The sequence below is a fragment of the Stylophora pistillata genome, chromosome 2, assembly GCF_964205215.1.
Source record: "Stylophora pistillata chromosome 2, jaStyPist1.2, whole genome shotgun sequence".
NCBI lineage: Eukaryota > Metazoa > Cnidaria > Anthozoa > Scleractinia > Pocilloporidae > Stylophora > Stylophora pistillata.
This window is the reverse complement of record NC_142520.1, coordinates 31,961,815-31,983,522: the sequence shown is the minus strand read 5'-3', so window position 1 is coordinate 31,983,522 and position 21,708 is coordinate 31,961,815. Positions and strand designations below refer to the sequence as shown.

Here is a 21,708-nt window from a genome sequence, read left to right as displayed (position 1 = left end):
TATATTTGGGGTATGTTTTCAGTTATTCATTGAACTATTCGTCTACTATTCAACTGTTGCCTCCACAAGCAAGGGGTTTATCTGATTCCACTGAAACTTGCCAGAACGACAGTCTGCCAGAACAAGTTTTTTCTGGCGACAATACCGCTGACAAAGGAGCTAATTTGACCCTGGGCTCGAGATTACCACTGAGCTATATACCACACATGCGCAACGTTACGATCAAGTCTAAAACGAATATGGCGACGACTCTAGTGGGTCGTTGGGCTGTTTCAAGAAATGCTGTCAAGCTGTGGTTTAGAAGAAATATTCAAAATGCCAAACAATTGCAGAGATGTTACAGTGGAGGGATTCCATTGTTGACATTTCCTCAATATAATCGGTCTTTTCCACGGATTCCGTTTGCTGGAGGTACCTAAACAAAATATTTTTTGCACAACGATAATTCGAATTCGTGTAGCCTCAGTTAAAGTAGTTCTAATATTTACAGTAAACGGTTAAACAGAGCGATCCACGGTGACTATTATTAGTGCTGTGTGCTTATTTTAATGACAATTTTGCGTTACGTACATTGTTTAACTCTTTGTCTCGCGCAGTTTTACGAAAATTGGGTTCATGTTACGTGATTGAAAGGCTTATACCACAGGCGGCCCAAGCCCACTTTGAGAACCACACAAGGAACACAATTTGCATATCGATTTATAAGGATTTGTATGGGATTTTCTACAAGATAGCCATAGAGATAGTTAAAAGTGAAAATATTAAATAGAAATGGCTTACCTTATTCCATACGTGTGTTGCTTGCTCCAGGTGTCGTTATTTTACCGATTTCACTTGATTTAATCAGTTTTTTTTTTAATCCTGGATTTCTCTTCTTAAAGAGAAGACAAGGCTGAACACTTCTGTCTAGACAGCCTCCTGAACGAAGTAAAAAATCCCGAGCTAAAATGTACCCACGGCCACAAATCCACTACAGAATCCAAGGGCAAAGGTTGACCTCTCATTTCGATTCTCTAGCCACACAATCTCAGCCCTGCGATCAACACCAGGCGGCTGTTCGTGTCCTCAGTGAAACGTTAAAACGTTTGTAGACATCCGAGTCCTTTTTAAACACGACACAATGACCGTTGAAATTGGCTTGGTTACCTCATTATGTTGGCAAACCAAGACTCGCGGGGTACTAAACCTGAGGGGACCCCAGGTTTTACAAGAAGTTTTGTTGACAAGTTGAGGTCTAGTACCCCCGCCAGTCTTGGTTTGCCAACTTGACGAGGTTACTAAGCCAATTGCACCGGTCGTTGTCTCTTGTTTAAAAAGGACTCGGATGTCTACAAACGTTTTAACGTTTCACTGAGGACACGAACAGCCACCTGGCTTGGATTGCAGGGCTGAGATTATGTGGCTAGAGAATCAAAATGAAAGCTCAACCTTTGCCCTTGAATTCTGCGGTGGATTTGTGGCCGTGGGAACATTTTAGCTCAGGATTTTTTACTTCGTTCGGGAGGCTGTCTGGACAGAAGTGTTCAGCTTTGTCTTCTCTTTAATAAGAGAAAACCAGGATTAAAAAAAACCGATTAAATCAAGTGAAATCGGTAAAATGACGACACCAGGAGCAAGCAACACACGTATGGAATAAGGTAAGCCATTTTTATTTAATGTTTTCACTTTTAACTATCTCTATGGCTATCTTATAGAAAATCCCATACAAATCCTTATAAATCAATATGCAAATTGTGTTCCTTGTGTGGTTCTCAAAGAGAGCTTGGGCCACCTGTGCTTATACTGGGAACATTTCATTTTTTGTTCACCCTCCCCCCAGCCCCCCTCCCCACGAATATTTTTTTAAAGTTTTCAGATTGGGGGTAAGATTTTACACTAACCCTGGGTTTGAACAACCCATTCCAGGTCTTATGATAACTGATTTGCTGGCAAGAGTGCGATATAACCCCATACATTAATTATGCATTCAGACTAGTAGACTTTGTTTTTAAAGTTTTGTCTTGAAAGACAAAGAAGTGGAATGCATAATTAATGTATGGGTTTATATGGTACTCTTTCCGATTTGCTTATTCATCACGCGCAATTATTATATTTTGACAGCCAGTGTGAGAACAATGTTTATACAGGTACAAGAAACACCAAACCCTAACAGTTTGAAATTTGTTCCTGGAGTCCAGGTCTTAGAGTCTGGCACAGTTAACTTTACCAGTGCACACTCTGCATATTGTTCACCTTTAGCAAGGTACACATAACAGTTATGTCTTATTGGAACCTTTGCTGTACTTAGTTTTTAGTCATGGAATGTGAATCATGAAATGACCATTGTGAGTGGACAGATTTGTCACTTACAAATTTGCAAATTTGTCACTTTCTTGGGTGTAAACAAATCGATATGTCAACAGCAGACCAATTGATATCAACCTTACCAAGTTATACTGTAATGCTTCTATCGACTTCCAAAATAATGTTGTGACGTTAAAATATAACTTGACTTTTCTTTGAGGGAGTTTTGATTAATACTTTTCACAGTCAGTTCTTGTGTAACTGAGTGAAAGCTCTTGAAAGAGTAAAGGTGTGACTATTAGTGAAGACACTAAATGCAATTGTTCTTCTACCATTATATGCATCATAATTTGCAGAATATTCCTTGCCGTTCCTAGGTTTATTTTGTTTTTAACAAAGCATCCAGGTAAGCTCTTAGTATTTATACTGTGAGAAGCTAAAAGGAGTAAGTGGCAAATTTTTACCAGGGCAAGCAAAGTGTTGTTTTCATGATTGGAACTTGTTTACTTTCCTGGTGATTTTACCTCTCATCTGTTTGGTGACCATATCATTATGTGAAAGTCAGTGTGTGTACACCCTTGAATGTTGAAAATATATCAAGTTCAAGAGACAGTTTTGGTCTCAGTCTATATTTTTGTCAATAAAATGAAAATGTGTACATATCAGTATAAAAGTTGAAGAGTGTGTACCACGTACAAAAGCAGTCATTTGTTTCAATATTGACATCTTGCGTGCAAAATGAGAAGACTATAGGAATTAGGCTTGAAATTCTATGTGAGAATGATTGTGGCTACTTTGTTAAAAACGAAATACACCAGAGACTTGGCTAAAAACAAAATATACAAAGAAACAGGTAAGGAATATTCCACAATAGTGCAAATGATTGTGAAAGATGATCATGGAAATGGGAGTGCATGACACTGTGAGTTCTAAGATGACATGTTATAATATAGAAGACAAAAAAAATAATTTTAATTTCCAGTCTACGTTTTGTACTCAGTCTGTAGTCTGCAGTCTGCATTTTGTACCTGGTCTGCACTTTGTACCTGGCCAGCAGTCTGCAGTCTGTATTTTGTACTGAGAGATAGCCAAAATGTGAATTCTGACTATTCACCTAGCATCATCCCAGCAGTTCAAAGTAATTCCAAATAGTTTCAACTTTATCCAAGAGTTACTCATTGGCAGCCTATGTTTACAAACAAATAAATAGCACACCAAATGAGATGTTTAACCCCCTTGACCCCTTGGGATACCTAGCAAATAATTTCCCTTTACAACATCATCCCTGAATTACACATTAAGGTTACAAGAATAAAGGAAATGATCAATAATTAATGCTCTTGATTGTTAGACAAATTCTCCTGGTAAGCCTGTTTGGAAATATATAGAGAACAGTATAGAGAATGTGCATATTGATGCTGTAAAGGGTTTTATGCTGTTCTTTGAGAATCTGTATCTCATTTTGACTTGACTGTGCACCTTTAGTCCATGCAATTCAGTGACTGAAATGCAGCAGAACGAAGTCATATAGAACAAAGTCATGTATGCCAGGAATGTAACAATGGATATTTCCATTCAATTTATTTTGTTTGCAGAAATTTATTTAGAATAGACGGTGTGACTGGAGTTATGTTTGGACCAGACTTCATCACAGTTACAAAGGTTAGTGGGCTAATTGTTTTTATGACTTAAACCAGACTCAAAAATAAGATTGGAAAAAAAATGGTAAACATGTCCTCACTGCCTGGCCAAGTCATGCAACAATGATAAGAGACTTAAAACTCACTCCTTGCAATTGAAGAGAGAACCATTTATGGACTCAACCTGAACAGAAGCTGTAAAATCACAGACTTAATTGCTTTCAAAATGTGTATGTGACAATTTGAAATTAATCTAGTCGTGTGAGGTAAGAATTATTGCGTTCTGCTGCAGTTTACATTTTTTTTAGTTTTCAATTGCAGACAGATGATGAAGTTGACTGGCCTGTGTTGAAACCTGACATATTTGCCTCCATAATGGACTTTTTTGCAAGCAATGTTCCCATTCTTACTGAAGACCAGCCAGCAAGTGATACAGGTAGGGCTGATGCATGTGCATGAAAATTGCTATTATTTTTCTGTCATTAATGTAATGAGCTTGCAATTAATATAGGTGAATTTTCTATGAACAGTCATGCAACTACAGGAAAGTTGATTACCACTAGCTTTGTTCGCTCTTGAGCAAAGCTATCTCATTCACTAGTAACTGTGAAGTTCACTTGTTCAGGTTAAATTTTGAGTCATGCAAAACACATTCATTTTGAAAAATGTACTGTGTAGTCTTTTCAGCCCACTGGTTGCATTTAACCTGAGAGTGACTAGTGTGTAATTTCTTCTTACATAATCATCCCTGATCACTCATTAAGGTCAGGAGAGTAAAGGAAGTGATCACCAACTAAAGAAGGTATTGATTATTGAACAAATTCTCCTTGTCTGAGCACCTTAGGAAGTAGAGAATAGTTGAGAGTGTTGATATTGTAGGGAGAAATTCTGTCTTGGTTGCTCAATGGAGTTAACTGGTTATGACATTGCATCCCTATGTCATATCAAATTACCGTAATAGTAACAGTTTAGTATGTCAGAGATCGGCAAAATCTTAAGGTCAAAATGCACTTGGTGGCTAAGGAATATTTGGAAGCCGTTTAGGTAAAAACTGTTGTGAAGAGAATATGCATGCTGATGTTAAGGTGTAAAGGGCCAAAGGTAATACTGCTTCAAGGAAAATTCTACATCTTCACAGAGATACATGCCCCACAAGCCTATTTAGCTACAGCTTTCCTATGAAAAGCCTTTAAACTGTCTTGAATGTGTTTTGCTCCTAACTGTTATTATTTTTTCAGCTATTGATGCAGATGACGATGAAACTGTTGCTATGATCAAAGAGTTGTTAGACACAAGAATAAGGTAAATGCATCAGAGCTGTTCAGATTTTACCTTCCTTTGCCCTTTGAAATGAGAGACACAACGCAAACTGTGCAGTAGCTATTTAATCGTGATTAGAGTATTTTATTTGCATTTAATTCTTATCAGATGCTCATTTTTCCTCATGTTAGTTGTCAAAGTTGCATTTTACATCTGTGGAATTGTGAGTACAACACTTGATGCATTAAAATTCTCTCTGTTGTTTGTCGTTTACTTTTAACAGACCAACTGTTCAAGAAGATGGAGGAGACATCATTTTTAAGGTTTGTTAACAGACATACTCATTCTTGGTTCATACTTACATGTAGTAGAATCATTTTGAGGGATGAGATTAATTTTGGAATGGTTTGTGGTCAGAGACAGTTCCTAATCCTTTGGCAATCTGACTCAAGTGTCTCCAGTAACAACCTTTTTATAGCCAACTTTTGGTGAAATCTGGTATTCACGGGGGTAAGAACCTTGTAGTGGATATGCTAGCCGGGTAACTTGTTTGTTGTGCCTTAATTAAACAGGGATTCCAAGACGGCATTGTGAAGCTTAAACTTCAGGTCAGTGTTATGCCAACTTGAGATTCATTCATTTTCTAACTAGAAGGAAGCAGTGTTTGCTGTTAATCAAACGGTTTCGAGTCGTTTCGTAACCATTAATTCGGTCGATTCATACCTAGTTTGAGTCGGTTCGTACAGTCCTGCACCTGGAAGTTAATTTTGATGTCTGTTTTTTCTTTTCAATTTTATTTTATTCGATTTTAGTTAATACCAATTCAACGAGTAAAACAAAAAATGAACAGAGTTATATTGGTATCATACTAGGGAGCGTGCTCCAGCTGTCCAAGTTCAATTGTTACCCTTAAAAATGGCATTGAAAACATGATGCAGTTTTACGTCCCAGAGGTGGTCGCAGTAGAACAGGTAAGAGAAATGACATGTCGTGTCGTTTTCTTGCGGCCCCGGGTTAGTAAATGATGTGGAAAACCACTGTGAAGCCAGTGAAGACTTTGCAATCTCAGCTTTTGGGAGACACTCGCGAGAGGAGAATCGCACCCTGCGGCTCATTTTTTTTTTTTTTTTTTGTCATGAGCCCTTGCAATTGAACAGCTCGCGAAGCTCCTTTTTCGGTGCCAAGCAGTGCTTTTGAAATTATATTAGTTTTACAAAGGTGGAAACAGAAGTAGCTGGTTCGACTCGTTCATTTGCGGTAAACTCACCAGAGTTCCATTCCCCACAGTTTTAGTTTCGTGAGGGCTTGGCGTGCAATACTCTCCTTTTCAGCCTGTTAAGTGATGAGTATTTTAAAATTATCCTCAAAAAGCTTTCAAGGGAACCCAAGAATTTTTGTATGGGGTAGCACGGAGTGAGAAGGGATGGGTGGTTTTTTCGGATTCTTTGAATTTTTCTTAAAATGCATACATCGTTAGAAACAACAAAAAACGAACAAATAAACAATCGAGTAGTATCGATAGCAAATATATATGGTACACAATCAGTTGTGCGAATAACATTTCTTTTCTGAGTGCTTCCCTTTCAAGTTTGACGGTTTTAGCCTTTTCTTTGTCCATACAGGTCGATGACGAAGTGGATGAAATAAATAAAACAGAATTTAGTAAACTCGAAGCAAAACTCGGAGAAACAAGTACACCACCGGAGAGGAACTCGAACAACAAGTAATATTTCCGGCCAAGATCATCTCGTAAAGTCGCCCTTTTCGCTTGGTGTTTTGCGGCATTGCGCTTTTCCTGAGACGTTCGATTCAACGCTGAGCCTGTTGTGAGGATTCAAGCTTTCATGTGGCTCATCACTGTTTGTTAGGACTAGGCTCTCCAAGTGTTCGGGAGTTCGAGTTCATGGAATATTCTTTAAAAAAATGGACATTAAAACGTATGTATTTTAAAGTCAAAACAAACGACGAGAAATGAGTCACAAAACCTTCATTGGAGGAGTGAAAATACTTTTTGTGACGTCATGTCGTTTAACTCTTGAACTCTCTTGAGTGACCAAGACAGAAGTTCTCTTTACATTATCGTGTAATATCAAGCAGGAAAGTAATGAGAATAAAAAATACCAACTACCATCTGCACTCAAATCATTAGAATTGTATGGCAAACAGTAAAAAGGATTGCTAATGAGATCATAGGAATGCAAGGGTAAACCCCTTCTGCCAGTTAACAGATTCAGCAGCCAGATGCTGGTACAAAGTCACGAAAAAGATCTTGGGAGTTTCATTGTGAATTCATCAATACTTCTCAGTTAACCACTATGGCCTATCATGGCAGAAGCGCAAACGTGTAACATTTTGGAGCAAAACTTCACTTTAGGGCTCGGGAGCAGTGGAAAAATTCAGGGGTTGCTAGGAAGACTAGTCTCCTTCGCAGCCGTTGATTAGGCTCGTCACGCAACGCTCCCTCCCCCACCAACGGGGGAGGGAGCGTTGCGTGACGAGCCCAAACAACGGCTGCGAAGGAGACTATAGGAAGACTAGCTGTCGTTGATCTTAAATTTATTTACTTGCTCGCTATCAATTTTAGAATTTGGTGAGCCTCGCTAATCGTTGAATTCTAATGAGCGTTGATCCTAATTCTTACTGTTCCTCACTTTGTTACTTGACCAAATAGCCTGCAGAGCAGGCGTCATTTGGGCAGGCGAGTCCTCAGTATTTTCGTAGCGAAAATTATGGCCATCATCTTTGATTTTATGGAAGCGGAAGGCTGGGGTGAGAGAGAAGTTTGTACCAGGGATGTGACAGAAGAAGTAGGGAGGGGATGAGGGTGGGGGAGTGAGTAATACATCCCCGCTCCCTTCCCCAACCGTCGACTCCAACTTCAAATTAGACATGGTCGGTTGAATAAACGATAGCGCGCTTCTTTTAACTCGCCCCAATATGACGCTTGCTAAGCAGGCTAATGCACAAGCTATATGATTTTCATCTAATATATATGTTGTTGCCAATTGCAGTGTTAAGCACAAACGTGAAATGAATTTCATTTAGCTCTTTGATTTCAATATTTTCGTGCGCCGCAATTTCTCCTACAAACACCTCAGGTAATCCAATATTTATTGAACCCTTGAAACTGATGTAAAGATAAGTAACAAATGAATTTGGGAGTGATTTTTAGAATTTTCTTTAATGATGTACTCCAAAATTCTACAAATGTGGACGAGTTTAACCAGCCGCAATCTCCGACATTAACAATGATCATTACCTATAAATTAGGTCCATGAACTTTACGATATTGCTTGTTTTTCTTACACAAAGCTGATCTGATATTTACCGAACCGTACATATGTATTCTTAGTGCAAATGCAGCGAATCAGAACAGAGCCATAACAGTAAGGAACCACCCCTTTTTGCATTCTTAAAAGTCTGCAAATTAAGAATTGTATCATTCATCCATCGCATTTCGAAGAGATCTTTGCGCCTCCAGCGATTTCTTCAGCACTCCTAGATTCGTGTGCCAGAGATGTGGAAACTCGGGTTTTTTGTCGCCTTGCTGCTGATTGCGGTTGTATCTGCGAAACCCAAGCTAGGTCGCGTTCGGGATTTACGAGGTAGGCTTTGTGTGTGTGTTTCCTTTCTATTTTCAAGCGGCAGGGCTCAGTTACGTCCGACTAGAAAAGATCAACTGGTAGGATTTAAAAAAAAAAAGGGAAAAATATTAGACAAACTGCTCAACTATAAACCCTTCTATTCCAGTAAATATTGAACTTTCTTCCATTGACTTCGCTTGATATTCACCGTTACCATTAAGTTCTCAAATGGGCCTTTACGTTCAAGTTAGCGAACGATATCGCAAATTATTTTCGTTTAATTTTGATTGGGTCTAAAAGCTTGCATCTGGTCTTACAGCCGTACTGTAACTGGCCGGCATTGCTAATTTTGATCCATCGAATAGAAATTTTACTGTAATATAAAACAATCATTTTGGCGGAATTTAGTAGACGTTGAGCTCCAAAAAGTTATTAAGACTGCGCGCCAAAATGCTCAGTTTTTTGGGGGTTTTTTTGGTATAGATGTGGGTATAAGAGGTTTCGTCGTTCCCTTTTATTTACCAAAATAAAGAAAAGAAAAAATAAAACGACAAGGAAACTTCACTATCAAACCAAAATCTAACATTTCCAACAGTCTTCAAAACCCCACTAAAATTTGAGACTTCCAACGGTAAGGCAGACAATGTATACATTTATTTTCCCTTCAAAGCCCCCACAAGGCGAGGTCTAAAACTTGACTTGGAAACTCCAAAGTCCCTGATGAGGCAAAGAGGATCGACTCCAAAATATGAAAGTGAGTGTTTATTATACGATACAGATAGAAAACCGTTGAAAATAAATATTTCTCAATCGATGCGCGCCATAATAAAGTGCTACAGATTATGTAAAGTTGCGCGCTTGACCGTGCAATAATTATTCTTGAAATGAAGAACAATGGTTGACGCGCCTTTTATGCTTGTCAGTGCTCAGTCAAACAGACCTATTAGTTTCCACGATTCTGTTACTCCTTACCTGGACATTTCGATGAGCATTTAGAAATTGTACAGACCGCATTATTTCATAACCATAACTGGAACCAGTGAACAAGAAAAGCCACCTGGCAAAGGGATCCAAATCCCATTTCACCTATAAATTTTTCTTCTATAGTTGTAGTTCAGTTGATGTGCAAGAAAGGTTCCATCGTTCCCTTTTATCTTCCACGAAGAATAATAATGATACGAGAAGAAAACTTTGATTGAACCAAAATCTCACACCTTCCAGCAATAAAGTAGACAAAGAATGTGTACATTTCTGTTCCCTTCAAAGCCCTCAAGTCCACAAAGCGAGGTTATAAATATGACGTGGAAAATCCAGAGTCCCTGATGTGGGAAAGAGGATTGATTCCACAATATGAAGGTGAGTGTTTTTATACGATACAGAGAGAGGACCGTTGGAAATTAATATTTCTGACTCGATGCGCGCCAAAACAAAGTGCTGCAAATTATGCAAAGTTGCGCGCTTGACCGTGCGATAATTATGCTACGTGCACCCTTACTAGGTGGAATATAATACTATGGATATGGTAAATTAGTTAATTTCAGACAAATATGCATTTTCATTAAGTTTTTACGTGATAGTCTTTCTCAGGCTCTGCCCACTGCTTACGCCTGCTTTTTTTTTTTGGTATAAAACTTAATCACCTGGGCCTGTATGCTTAGCAAAGTGCTGATTTTGAACGGAGAAATTTGAGAAACGAAAAAGTTTCTCAGAACTTTCAAAGACTATTCGTAATGAATACGGGTGGAGAGTGCAACGGTTTTCCAAGATTTTGTAGACTTCATTCCATGCAACTGATACAAGAACAGCACGAGAAGTCTCAGAAGTCACATGATTCGATTACGTAATCCTATATAACAAACGTTCGATTCGCGTGCAAAATCCTATTTTCACTAAGAAATAACTGATTGTTCACACTCCTTTTTAGACGATCCAGATGTGTACAGAGATACCGCTTGGTTTTTGGACAAAATCATCATGGACGAGGGTAAGTGAGCGCTTGGTAGTCAATTTAAACCTTTACTGGAATCTTTTAGTCATCTTTTAGTCCCTATTTCTCATTTTCTCATATTACGAGCTCTACTTTGATTTTACAGCTGAAGTAGTTCACCAACCTATTCCGCCAGAAGTGAACTACCGCTTTGGATCAGGAAAAAAGCAAGAGGTAATGTGTTTACAACGGGTGCATCTCTCTTTCACAGGAACAAATGCAAATAGAGTTTGAATGGAGTAGAACAATAACAGTCTATTTGTACATTTATAGTTGTGTGCTTAGTGGCCAAGTCACCGAATAGAAGTTACAAATGCAATAAGTGTCCTTACTATTGTTAGTATTTTGTTACTATTGTTGTTTGTTTTTGTTGTTGTTGTACTTGTCCCCGAGGTACATTACCCAGCCTTCTTAGCAGTGGCTTCCTTCAATTCAATCAAGCGGAAAAAGAAGCGTGGCTCCCATTTTTGACTGCTTATGGGCTTAAAAGGAAATGAAAACTACTGCTTCGCAGGGCACACGTTACAAATCAAAATTTATGACTCACCGCGTAATTTATTTGCTTTTTGTGTAAAATCCTAGTGCATCAATGGAAAAAAGACCTTACCGCCACAGTGCCAGTGGAAGGGCATGGTGATACTGGAAGAGGAGCCGACTCAACCCGTGGAGGTTAAGCTTACAGTTTCGAATAAGTACTGCAACCGAGCCGGGGATAAGCCTAAGCCCAAAGTGATTGAATGTGAAGAATGAACGTTCTAGTCGTGTACGTAAAGTTCATGGCCTTACTAAAAATGAGGAGAAGGAACATTCTGAATTTTTTTTTTTTAAGTGTTAAACGTAGGTTAGATTCGAGGAACGTGGTGCGGAAATAGTGGAGCATGCTTTTATTATCGTAACGATTTATTTTAGGTGGGAAACTTAGTTATCTGTTCTCACCGGCGCTTTTCATTGTTTCGTTGTTTCATTTTCGTTGCTGTTGTTGTCACCTCTACTCGACTTAAGCCTTTGCGCCTTTTATGGGCACTAGCTTTATAGCTTCAACTTCTCGTTTTCAGGATACCATCGTCAACAATTTGATAAGTTTTAGTAACACTAACCTGTAAATTGACTTCGGAGCTGACGGGAAAATAAAACTCACCCAAACAAACATCAAATGCAAAACAAAACCATAGGGATATAGATTTTCGCATTATTTTGTTTTATAAACCATGCCCCTTTTTATGCATTTACAAGGATAAACAACTAAACCTACTTGGATGCTTTGTTTTAAACTGCTGAACGAGTAAAGGTCTGTTTCGTGAATGTGACAATAAATTACTCAACAATTGTTCCTTATTTCAAGTTGTTTATGTCGTTATCTTGTGTTTTATTTGAAATAAATCGTTCTCCGTTTAAATGGAGCTATTTTTGCTTGACTGCACTATAGACAGCTAAAATATTGAACCATTAAGTTAATTTTGGACTAATCGGCCGAGCGCCAGCGTACAGGAGGTCAAGAAGACCACCTACTCCACCTATGATACAGAATCATTATATTTGCAGCAATCACCATTGCAGTTCATTCGGATCAAATAAATCGAGAGCTGAATAACAGTTACAATCATTGTGGTTAGAATGATGGCCAGAATAACCTGTCGAAAAAACTCAGTAATTACGGCTTATTCGTTGGCACTCACTCTTTTTACCTTAGCCTCACTTTGTTTGTTAAGCAAAGCCTATGCAACCCGTGAAATTCATGATCTCAAGTAGCAAAAGGAAGCCTACAACGACGCAGTTCACTCCAGCTTTCACCGTTAGTTTTTCATGCTCAATTTTCTTCCTTCGTCTTCCGAGTCCACGTATGCGACAGAAATTAAATCTTCAATTCTTATTGCACTTAGCCTTCTTACCACATCAGGGATCAGTGCTATTCAACTTATGTAATCTTCACCTTTTAAAAAAGCAGCAGCGTCTTGCGTTAACACCCCAGCCTTCTTGTTGGCAGTAAAGCTCCGGAAACACGTGCAATACAAATACAAATGCGAGGAAATACGCGTGTTAATTACCCTAACGCGAGTGCAGACACAGCGCCGATTAGAATTAAAACATGCAAAATGCCTGAAGTGCGGGGAAGTCGAAGTTGCTTTTAGTTTTGCATTTGATTGCGGGCGAGGGGAATTATTTGCAAGGCTAAACTGCAGAATACCCTGCCACTCATTTACATGTCATTGAATAAGAATAGCCTCGATTGTGAAGAACGAAGATAACATAATAGAGGCTATTCTTAGTCAATGACGTGTAAATGAGTGGCAGGGTATTCTGCAGTGCGAAACTGGACTCGACTGGATATTTTTCAATATTTGGGGCAAAGAAGTTGACTTTTACATATGATGCACGATCCTCGCAGTAGATAGCGCTATTTAAGCAATAGCGAAAATCAGACCTGAAAAAAATCAGGCCTGTACGGGATTCGAACCACTGACTTCTGCGATACTAGTGCAGCGCTCTACCAATTGAGCTAACAAGCCAACTGGGAGCAGGTCGTTAAGTTGATTCGTAATAAACCCGTGAAAGTGATAAATGAGATACAATGAAATATATGAAGTTCATATATTTTGTACTGCGGTATTAGATACCTATGATGCACGATCCTCGCAGTAGATAGCTGCGCTGCACTAGTATCGCAGAGGTCAGTGGTTCGAATCCCGTACAGGCCTGATTTTTTTCAGGTCTGATTTTCGCTATTGCTTAAATAGCGCTATCTACTGCGAGGATCGTGCATCATAGGTATCTAATACCGCAGTACAAAATATATGAACTTCATATATTTCATTGTATCTCAAGTTGACTTTTGTTACTTCGTCCCGCTTCGTAGCATTTCGTTTAGTATGAAACGGATACGCCTGAATCGAAACAGGCGTCGACGGGGCTCAAACCCAAGCCCTCCCCTAATGAGGAGCAAACTGGAAGATTGAGCCCGCGAGACTTTTGGTTGGAGTTTTGTGCGCGGTTTCCAAGCAACAACAGCTAAATCCAAGATGGACGAAGAAACAGTTGGAGCGACTGATAACATCGTCACCGAATTTGCCACATATGAAGACTTTCTAGACAGTCAAATAACTCCATTAGATCTCTACTACCTCGAGGTATTTCAAGTTATATTTTGGTTTAGGTTTTACGGAATCTCTTCTCTGTAACTTGTCTTTTATACGATTATCGAGCCCGTATAATTTTTGAGTTACATTCACATTATCCTCGATCCTGTAAACCTGTAGTTCTAGTCAGTCTGTGAAAAGCAAGTTATTCCTTTATCAGATTGTTTTGGGATCGTAACGACTTCATGGCGATGTATTATTTGAAAAGGTGCATCGAAATCTTAACTTAAAGCTAATGGAGACTACAGGATTGTAAATAGGATCTTGAGTATGGACACTGAGGATCATTGATCTGCCTTACGCGCTGTAGTTTCCTTCATCCTTCTTTTGCAGCTGATTTGCGGTACTGTCAATTGCTCTTAAGCTACCAGAGAGGCATTACCTGCTTAAAAAAAGAGAAATAGATATCCATCAGGCTGTAGCAACCTTTAGTTTATAACAGGGACACTACTATAAAATTGTGTTTGTACTTTAATCAATGCTGAATTCTTAGTTTGTATTTTCCCATAGGATGAGGAATTGGCTCGACAGTTGGTTGAGTTAGGTTACAGAGGAAGTGGAGAGGTCAGCATTGAAAATTATTCAATGTAGAAGGAATTAAATACTGCAATTACTTAATAGTAAACACACTTTCTGCCTACAGCATGATTTCTAAATTTAAATTGCTTACATCTGTTTGATAAGTGTGGACAAGGAGAAGTTGTTTGACAGGACCTTCTTGTATTGCTAATCATTTCCTTTGAAATCTCATGGCCTTTACATTTGATTCAGGGGTGATGTGGCAGGCAGAAATTTAAGGGTAGACTGTTTCATACAAAATCAGTATTTACTTTGTTGGTTACTTTCCCCACTTAGAAATAATTTCTAAATTATTACATAATGCTGAGTGATTATTTTCTATGAAAATGTTATGTAGTCCTAATGTATCTTTTAATTTATGTACCCTTGGATATCTTGAACAGAAAACTGTAAACCTTCTGGGTATTTCAAGTGATTTGTAATTTGTAGTAAGATGAGGCAATAGCATGAATTGATCAAGGGCTATTATTGGAACTTTAAAACTGTACATGTATATAATTATCTTACTACCCTATTTGTTCTAAGGTTCTGAAACGGGAAGAATTTGAGGCCAGAAAACAAGCTGCTGAGGCAAGCAGACTGTCAAAAAGAAGTCAACAAAAGTATGAAATAATGTTAATACATGTAGTGTATAATATGTAGAATGTTTCATTTAAGTGACATGATTAAATATCAAACCCTTCAAATTGAAATCCAAGTCTCTTTAATACACAGAAATCTCTCTGCTTACAAAGTGTTAAGGGTGTGTAAGGGTTTCTTTTTTTCCAGAATTCTACCTGTCTCTCGCAACCAGTATCGCAAAGCAGGGTGGTCATCCATTGAGCACTGGAGTAGAAGTCTGATATTAAGAAATACTGGGGACCCAAAAATTCTTCTGCAAGGAAAGTCCCAACACTTCAATCAACAACTAATTGTTAAAAAACTGAAGAAAAGAGACAAGATGAAAAATTAGAATAGCTATAAGTGTTTTACATTCTTCAAATTTCTTAAAAATCTTAAAAGCAAGTTATATGTACAGTGGAATCCCGATTTCTCAAACCCTCGGTTTCTCAAACCTCCCAATATCTTGAACCAAACCTTTTTTCCCTTGGATTTGCCTCACTTGTAATTTCACCCCCGATTTCTCGTACTCCCAATTTCTTGAACCAATTTTGAGAAATCTGGATTCCACTGTAGCTTAAATCTCAGTTTCCAGTCTGTAGAATTGATTAATTGGTGAATCTAGGATCCTTGTCACTTGATTCATGCTGACCTTTGAATTCATTCATTGCTTGCACCACTAAGAATGACAAACATTACAAAGAGGCTTTTTAAATGGTCAATGACATTGAAACTGGTTAAGTTGTCCAGCTTTGCAATCTTTATCTATCTGCGTAAGTTTCGGATCCATTACTTTGCTTCTTGCTCTTGAACCATATGGCACAATGCTCTTGCTTTTCCAACAACTCCCTGAGTGGTGTTATAAAAGAAATGGGACTCATCTGGTCAGAATACATCAGATTTATTAAACTCAGCTCAAAGAACAGCAAAAAAGTGAAAAGTAAACCCAGGCCTGTAACTCCCAGAATCTGATTGTTAATTCTCCCCTCCAGCTGCTACACATTTCCTAGTAAATTAGTTACAAGAATTTGGTGTTAGATCAAGGTAACAACTTCTACCTGATAAGTTTGAGTATTTTCATTACCTGTTTGCTGGATAATGTTCAGATATTATAGGGAGAAGTTACTTGTTAATCACTTCTGAGATTGGAAGGGTTAAGCTTCTTCCTCATAATCAGAAAAATCCTGAAATTGTTATTGACAGAGACAACTGAATATGTATTGAATTCATTGCACTTATTTCATGAAACAATTTTTTTTTAGAACTTTGGCCAGTTCTGGTAAAGATCTTAAGGATGCATTTTTGAGGGCATTAGCTCAGCGGGAAGAGGCAAACAGGAGTGGAAAAATGACAGTGAGTTTTTAATTTCCACTTTGATTTACAAGTCTTTAATGAACCCAGCTGAATCTTAATACTAACTAGTGCAGAATAAATGAATACTTCTTAATATCTGTACAGTGTTAAGAATTTTTCTTAATTTCAGAGTATTTATATAATACAGTAGACCTTCAAGGGCCTATTTTTTATTATTTCGTTTTTCAGCTTTTGGAAAATGTTGAAATGCACACAAGTCATTTACAAAAACATATTTTCAAACTGAATTTTTTAGCTTACAAAAGCCAATTATAAAATGTCAACATAAATGACTCTGGAAGGGTTTTATGTGGCAAAACATTGTGGTCTTGGAATTCCTGAAATTGCGTAAACATTTTCTGATTTCGGTGGCACATGTAGATATTTACCATCTCTCTGTGTTTAAAACTACCATGTGAGTAACCATAGGTGAAAGTAAAAAAGAAGGCTGGCTATCAGCACAAAAATGAACAAAATTTGACATGAAATGGTGAAAGAATCTTACTGTAATGGATGAAGACTTATGGCTTTGGCAATCTTCGCTGCTTGCACTGGATCAGCAACCATTAAGTTTCACTGCAGCATACTTAAGGAGCATTTAAGTTGAAAAAGAGAGTTGAAATAAAAATTGCTGTTTGGCAGAATTGTACAAAAGGTCTCTCACAGGTCGCTTATAGTTACCCTCAAAATGTGTTTTCGTTTAGAGTCTCCTGAGACTTTGCAGGGTACGTCTGTGTTTCTATTATTATTGGTGGTCAGCATTTCAAGTTTTTCAGAGGGTTGATGTAACTTGATAGGTGGTCACCTAAAGGTGTGCATTGTTGGGAAAACTTCATAAGCAAAAAAAAAACCTACTTCACTTTTACCTGAATGTGCCATCTTTGAACAATTTACTGGTAAGAGGGTATGTAAACTTAAGTCATTACTCTGAAATTTGGTCTGAAGACTCCCAAGATACCAGCCTAAAAACCTGGTCGGGGGAATTCTGTTTTTAAAAATGGATCTCCCACAAATTGGTCTCTGATGCAATGCGTATTGGTAAAATTTTGATCAGTAAACTTACAGAAAAATTTTAAAGCAACCAACAAGAACATCTAAAAATCCCCTTGAGATTTTGAAGAGCAACCCCTCAGGATTAAAAGTGAGCAGAAGTTTTATTTGTGGGGTCAGATTTGACATTGGATTAATTCATTCAAAGAAACGTTGTCTATTCATGCCCATTTGGTTTACAACTAGATCAGGCAAAAACAAAAAAATTGTCAAATAGTGTACTTTCATAACCTTTCCATTGATATATGGTTTATGGTGGTTATGCTTCAAATAATGTGTTAAAAAAATTTTTGTGATGGACACCTGCAGTAGTCTATGGTATCCTTAAGTTTATGTTTGACTTAACATTGACTGAAATTTGGGAGAACTTTTCCCAAACCCATAATTTAAAGATTTGAATTAACTTCAAAACTTGATTTTTATTGTCAATCACTAATTATTCTTTGCTTTTGTTTTTTCTTTAATTATTAAAATCAAGTCCATAATATTTATCAGAGACAAGAATGCCAGAGGGCAGGTGAGATTTTGTTAGCATTAACATGTACTTTCTGTTACTCTTTGGGTAAACTTAAGCTGAAATTGCAGTCTAATGACAGTGCCAGAGCGACCAAAATTTTTAAATTGTCATTTACTGAAAATATCATCCTTGTTGCTAATTTTCCTCTTCATCGTTTCCAGGAAATATCAGGCTATATTGATTATGCACATCGTCTAAAAGTAAGTTCAAAGCTTAACAAAATATTTCCATTGCTCAACAGCTTTCGTCAGAATTAAATATTCTGTGCCATAAAGTGGTGTTAGATTGTTCCAACCAAAAGTAATGTCCAAGGCATTAATTATTGAACCAAAACTTTCAACTACATTTTATCAATGAAACAAAGGTACGAGTTCCTACAGTGTAGAGCTTTTTTCCCTGAAAATTAACTACTAAGAAGTTCATAAACTAATTAGGGTTTCCTGCCTTAATTTAAAGGTTTTATGTGACACTCAAGTGACTTCTAAGTCTAGGTTATTAATCTTAACCCTTGATCCCAAGCTTTTGATTTCTCCTTCAATATCCTTGAATTACACATTAACTCTTTAACTCCAAAGAGGCACTGGCATCTGATTTTTCCCTATAATATCACACATGGATCACACATGTAGGTCACAAGAATAAAGGAAATGATCTCCAACTAATTAAGCTCTTGATTGTTAAACAAATTCTCTTTTTCAGCACCTTAGAAAATGTATGAAGAACAGAATGGAGAATATAAACAATGATGTTCATGGTTGTAAGGGGTTGAGGGCACAAGAATAAAGGAAATAATCACCAACTAAAGGAGCTTTTCATTGTAATTTGGATTGATTGTATTGAATTCAGATAGTCAGCACCTTTATTGGGAAATTTATAAAGAACAGTATGGAATATATGCATGTGTGTTCTAATTTTAGAGTGTGCAGTAAGAGGGTAAATCAATTTGATTTGATTTGATTATCTACTTAACTCAACTCCATTCTTTATTCCATCAGGCAGAAGACTTTGAACCTTACTTTAATGGAAGAAAGCGGTTGCTTCCCAGACCATCAGATTTGAGTTTTTACAACTGGGAAACACAAACTGCAACTTCAAATCCCACTCCAAACTATCAGGTAATGAATTGCAATAATTATTATGTCCTTTTCATAGCTAGAATCTTCTCAAGGTGTCTTTAACACTGCAAGATAGAAAACTGTCACCAAAAAGTGTCTCTACCTTTAAGAATTCTAGATCTTTGCTTCCCTCCCCTCCCCTCCCCCCCCCCACCCCTGGGCTCCTGGACAGACTAGTTAGTAGGAGATGACAAGTGACCTACCAAATGACATGTTGTACAACTACATGTATTAGCCCACCAGACTAAGGACTCAAAGATGGCCAGGTAACATGCAGCATTAAATTAAGCCAAGGGAAGAGTGACTGTTTTTTTGGCTCAATTAATATGCTTTAAAAAATTGTTTCCACCTCACAAAGTACAGAGCAGCAAGTCACAATGGTCTGTAATATAACAGGCATGGGTATTAGCCAATGCTTCTGATGGTATGCAGAACATCACACAAATCTGTCTCAGATCTGAATTTTCATCATTACCTCTTGTCACCCTAATAATGATGAAAACATGGCTGATTACTTTCCAGGTCATTGCGGAAAATTCATCAGGTTTGCTTTTCAAGAACAAGAGAGACAGAAAAATCTTGAATGTGGATCCAAAGGTAAATATTGTTGTCTGCAAGATTTTGTGAAAAAAAAATTACTGTGTTCCCTGCCCTATACTGTCTGACTGTCTGGCTCACTGACTGACTGACTGACTGTCTGACTGACTGTCTTACAGTCTTACTGACTGGCAGACTGACCAACTGACCGACTGGCTGACTTATGACTATCTCATTAACAGTGTTTCTCCCAACTGACAGTCTTACTGACTGAGTCTGACTGGTGAACTAAATGACCGACTGTCTGACTAACTGATTGACTCTCTTAATGAGTGAGTCTGACTGACTGACTGACTGACTGACGGACTGACTGACCGACTGACTGACTGACGAACTGATGACTGAGCATCTGACGAACTGATGACTGACTGTCTGACTAACTGTGTGTGACTGACTGACCAACTGACTGACTGACTGACTGACTGACTGACTGACTAACTGTGTGTCTGACTGACTGACCAACTGACTGACTGACTAACTAACTGTGTGTCTGACTGACTGATGACTGACTTACTGAGTGATTGGAGTCTGACTGACTGAATTATTGATTAATTGATTGATTGATTGATTGATTGATTGATTGATTGATAGGCACTTACACCTGGTGATAACTCGGCAAGGATTCCCATTGAAACTGCAAAATATATTCAGGTGGTAATCTACGATCATATTACTCGGAGAAAGACATAATTCACAATCTACAAAGTTGTTTATAAAATGGACAAATTGTTAGAAATGTAAATATTTGATCGTATTCTATAAATGAGCGTTATACAAAGTCCCATTATAAAAAATCAACCCTATCCACTTTTCTTTTTGCTTTAAGATACTGCTACCCTCCTCGTACTTGTTTATTTTAAGTAAAAGTTTTCTGTAAAAAAATAAATAAATAAATCGTTAATAATTAGTGGACTCGGTTTCTGCTGTTCTGAGGGCGAGCTCTTTTCACTAACATTGGCTGGTTACTAGGTGAAAGAACATTATTCTGCTTGCCGATTTTGAACTAAAACTGAGTAAGTTTTATCTGTTTGATGATTAAGTATGACTTGCATAACCAAGAGGAAAGCTGAGGAGGATTCAAAGTCTTCAAAGGCACATTTGCATCCTCTTCGTGACGAAAGGTGGCAAATAGAGCGAGTAACTGGAAGGAAAGCTGTGTTCTCTAAATCTGATTGCTCTTTTTTCACGTGATTTAGCCGTTGTAGTACGCTTTGGCTACATATCAGGCGAGTGTGGTCGAGCCACGGTTAGTCACGGTCTTTTGAAAATGAACATGACACCGAACGATATCAGCTTATCGGCGTAGAATATCGGGTCATCAGACTGAGCTTCTCATCGGCTAATTTCGACATGGATACAATGTCGCCATGGATACAATGTCGCCAAACGCAACAATAAGTGCAAAACTAGATAAAGAATCTGTAAAAGACTCTACTACCCGGGTTGAAGTCCTCCACCCTGCCACTCACTGGATTTGTTCTCAGTTGCCCCTAGTTCAACTCCTTAGCTGCGCTCTGTAAATAGCCCACAGGTCTGCCTCCTGCCAGCGGGAATTTTCAAGTATTTAGTCTACATTGTGGCCGAAAAGCCCCTAAGGGGGAGCTTCAATTAACGTATTGTTATTATTATTACGAACTAATTTATCAAATTAAGCCATGATCAGTCGCAGATGAGGTGCAATTTGGGCAGTTGCAGAAAAGCCTTCTACGGGATCCCGTCCAGTCCTGAATGTTTTCAGGTTTGTTTTCTGCAATTCCTTATATTGCGCTCATCTGCGAGGATCGTGGCTTTCTTTGATTGTCCTCCACAGGTCAAATGATCTTTATTTCTTAATAAAACAATTGTGAATTGATTTATCCTGAAATTCAAAAAGTACTTATCACCTTTTTAAAGCTTTGTGGTTATTGTTATTGGGTTCACTTGCAAAAAAACTGCCCTATTCTGTTGCAGGAAATCAGGACTGCAATCCCTCTAAATTCCAAGACAACTTTGCTTGCTTTAGGCTTTCC

The 21,708-nt window shown here is 38.0% G+C and overlaps 3 protein-coding genes and 1 long non-coding RNA gene across 6 annotated transcripts; 3 read left to right on the top strand and 1 right to left on the bottom strand.

The window, feature by feature from the left end:
- Positions 1–212: 212 nt before the first annotated feature.
- LOC111344424 (NFU1 iron-sulfur cluster scaffold homolog, mitochondrial) lies at positions 213–8,242 on the top strand. Its single transcript, XM_022951652.2, has 9 exons — positions 213–411; positions 2,101–2,242; positions 3,879–3,945; positions 4,245–4,359; positions 5,162–5,225; positions 5,467–5,506; positions 5,756–5,791; positions 6,056–6,154; positions 6,806–8,242. The coding sequence occupies exons 1-9, from the start codon at positions 240–242 to the stop codon at positions 6,908–6,910; spliced, it is 840 nt and encodes a 279-aa protein (XP_022807387.2). The 5' UTR covers positions 213–239; the 3' UTR covers positions 6,911–8,242.
- Positions 8,243–8,645: 403 nt separating this feature from the next.
- On the top strand, positions 8,646–12,154 carry LOC111344425 (uncharacterized). Of its 2 annotated transcripts, XM_022951654.2 has the most exons (6): positions 8,646–8,788; positions 9,438–9,521; positions 10,034–10,123; positions 10,692–10,751; positions 10,861–10,928; positions 11,337–12,154. In XM_022951654.2, exons 1-6 carry the CDS (start codon positions 8,701–8,703, stop codon positions 11,502–11,504), a joined length of 558 nt encoding a protein of 185 aa, XP_022807389.1. In that variant the 5' UTR covers positions 8,646–8,700; the 3' UTR covers positions 11,505–12,154. The 2 variants fall into 2 exon arrangements, with proteins under 2 accessions (XP_022807389.1, XP_088607023.1); XM_088750897.1 differs by lacking the exon at positions 9,438–9,521 and having other exon boundaries at positions 8,664–8,788.
- On the bottom strand, positions 8,695–12,955 carry LOC148738354 (uncharacterized). 2 transcript variants are annotated; one of them, XR_015997273.1, is made up of 2 exons: positions 12,685–12,955; positions 8,695–8,862 (listed from the first exon to the last, which is right to left on the bottom strand). It is a non-coding gene; the product is annotated as an uncharacterized LOC148738354 (long non-coding RNA). The 2 variants fall into 2 exon arrangements; XR_015997274.1 differs by lacking the exon at positions 12,685–12,955 and adding an exon at positions 9,740–10,037.
- A 767-nt stretch (positions 12,956–13,722) lies between these two features.
- On the top strand, positions 13,723–20,611 carry LOC111344429 (cilia- and flagella-associated protein 299). Its single transcript, XM_022951661.2, has 9 exons — positions 13,723–13,879; positions 14,399–14,452; positions 14,993–15,069; positions 16,330–16,420; positions 17,949–17,987; positions 18,149–18,187; positions 18,983–19,102; positions 19,625–19,699; positions 20,291–20,611. The coding sequence occupies exons 1-9, from the start codon at positions 13,772–13,774 to the stop codon at positions 20,387–20,389; spliced, it is 702 nt and encodes a 233-aa protein (XP_022807396.2). The 5' UTR covers positions 13,723–13,771; the 3' UTR covers positions 20,390–20,611.
- The last annotated feature ends 1,097 nt before the right edge of the window (positions 20,612–21,708 follow it).

Bases quoted from the DNA above. Each gene is read 5' to 3' on its own strand.
- LOC111344424 (XM_022951652.2), top strand. From the start codon at position 240: ATGGCGACGACTCTAGTGGGTCGTTGGGCTGTTTCAAGAAATGCTGTC. The intron at 2,243-3,878 runs GTACACATAACA...TTTTGTTTGCAG, and splicing joins TATTGTTCACCTTTAGCAAG to AAATTTATTTAGAATAGACG. The intron at 5,792-6,055 runs GTCAGTGTTATG...GTATCATACTAG, and splicing joins TTGTGAAGCTTAAACTTCAG to GGAGCGTGCTCCAGCTGTCC.
- LOC111344425 (XM_022951654.2), top strand. From the start codon at position 8,701: ATGTGGAAACTCGGGTTTTTTGTCGCCTTGCTGCTGATTGCGGTTGTA. The intron at 9,522-10,033 runs GTGAGTGTTTAT...TTCCCTTCAAAG, and splicing joins ATCGACTCCAAAATATGAAA to CCCTCAAGTCCACAAAGCGA. The intron at 10,929-11,336 runs GTAATGTGTTTA...GTAAAATCCTAG, and splicing joins GATCAGGAAAAAAGCAAGAG to TGCATCAATGGAAAAAAGAC.
- LOC111344429 (XM_022951661.2), top strand. From the start codon at position 13,772: ATGGACGAAGAAACAGTTGGAGCGACTGATAACATCGTCACCGAATTT. The intron at 15,070-16,329 runs GTATGAAATAAT...ATTTTTTTTTAG, and splicing joins TCAAAAAGAAGTCAACAAAA to AACTTTGGCCAGTTCTGGTA. The intron at 18,188-18,982 runs GTAAGTTCAAAG...TTATTCCATCAG, and splicing joins ATTATGCACATCGTCTAAAA to GCAGAAGACTTTGAACCTTA.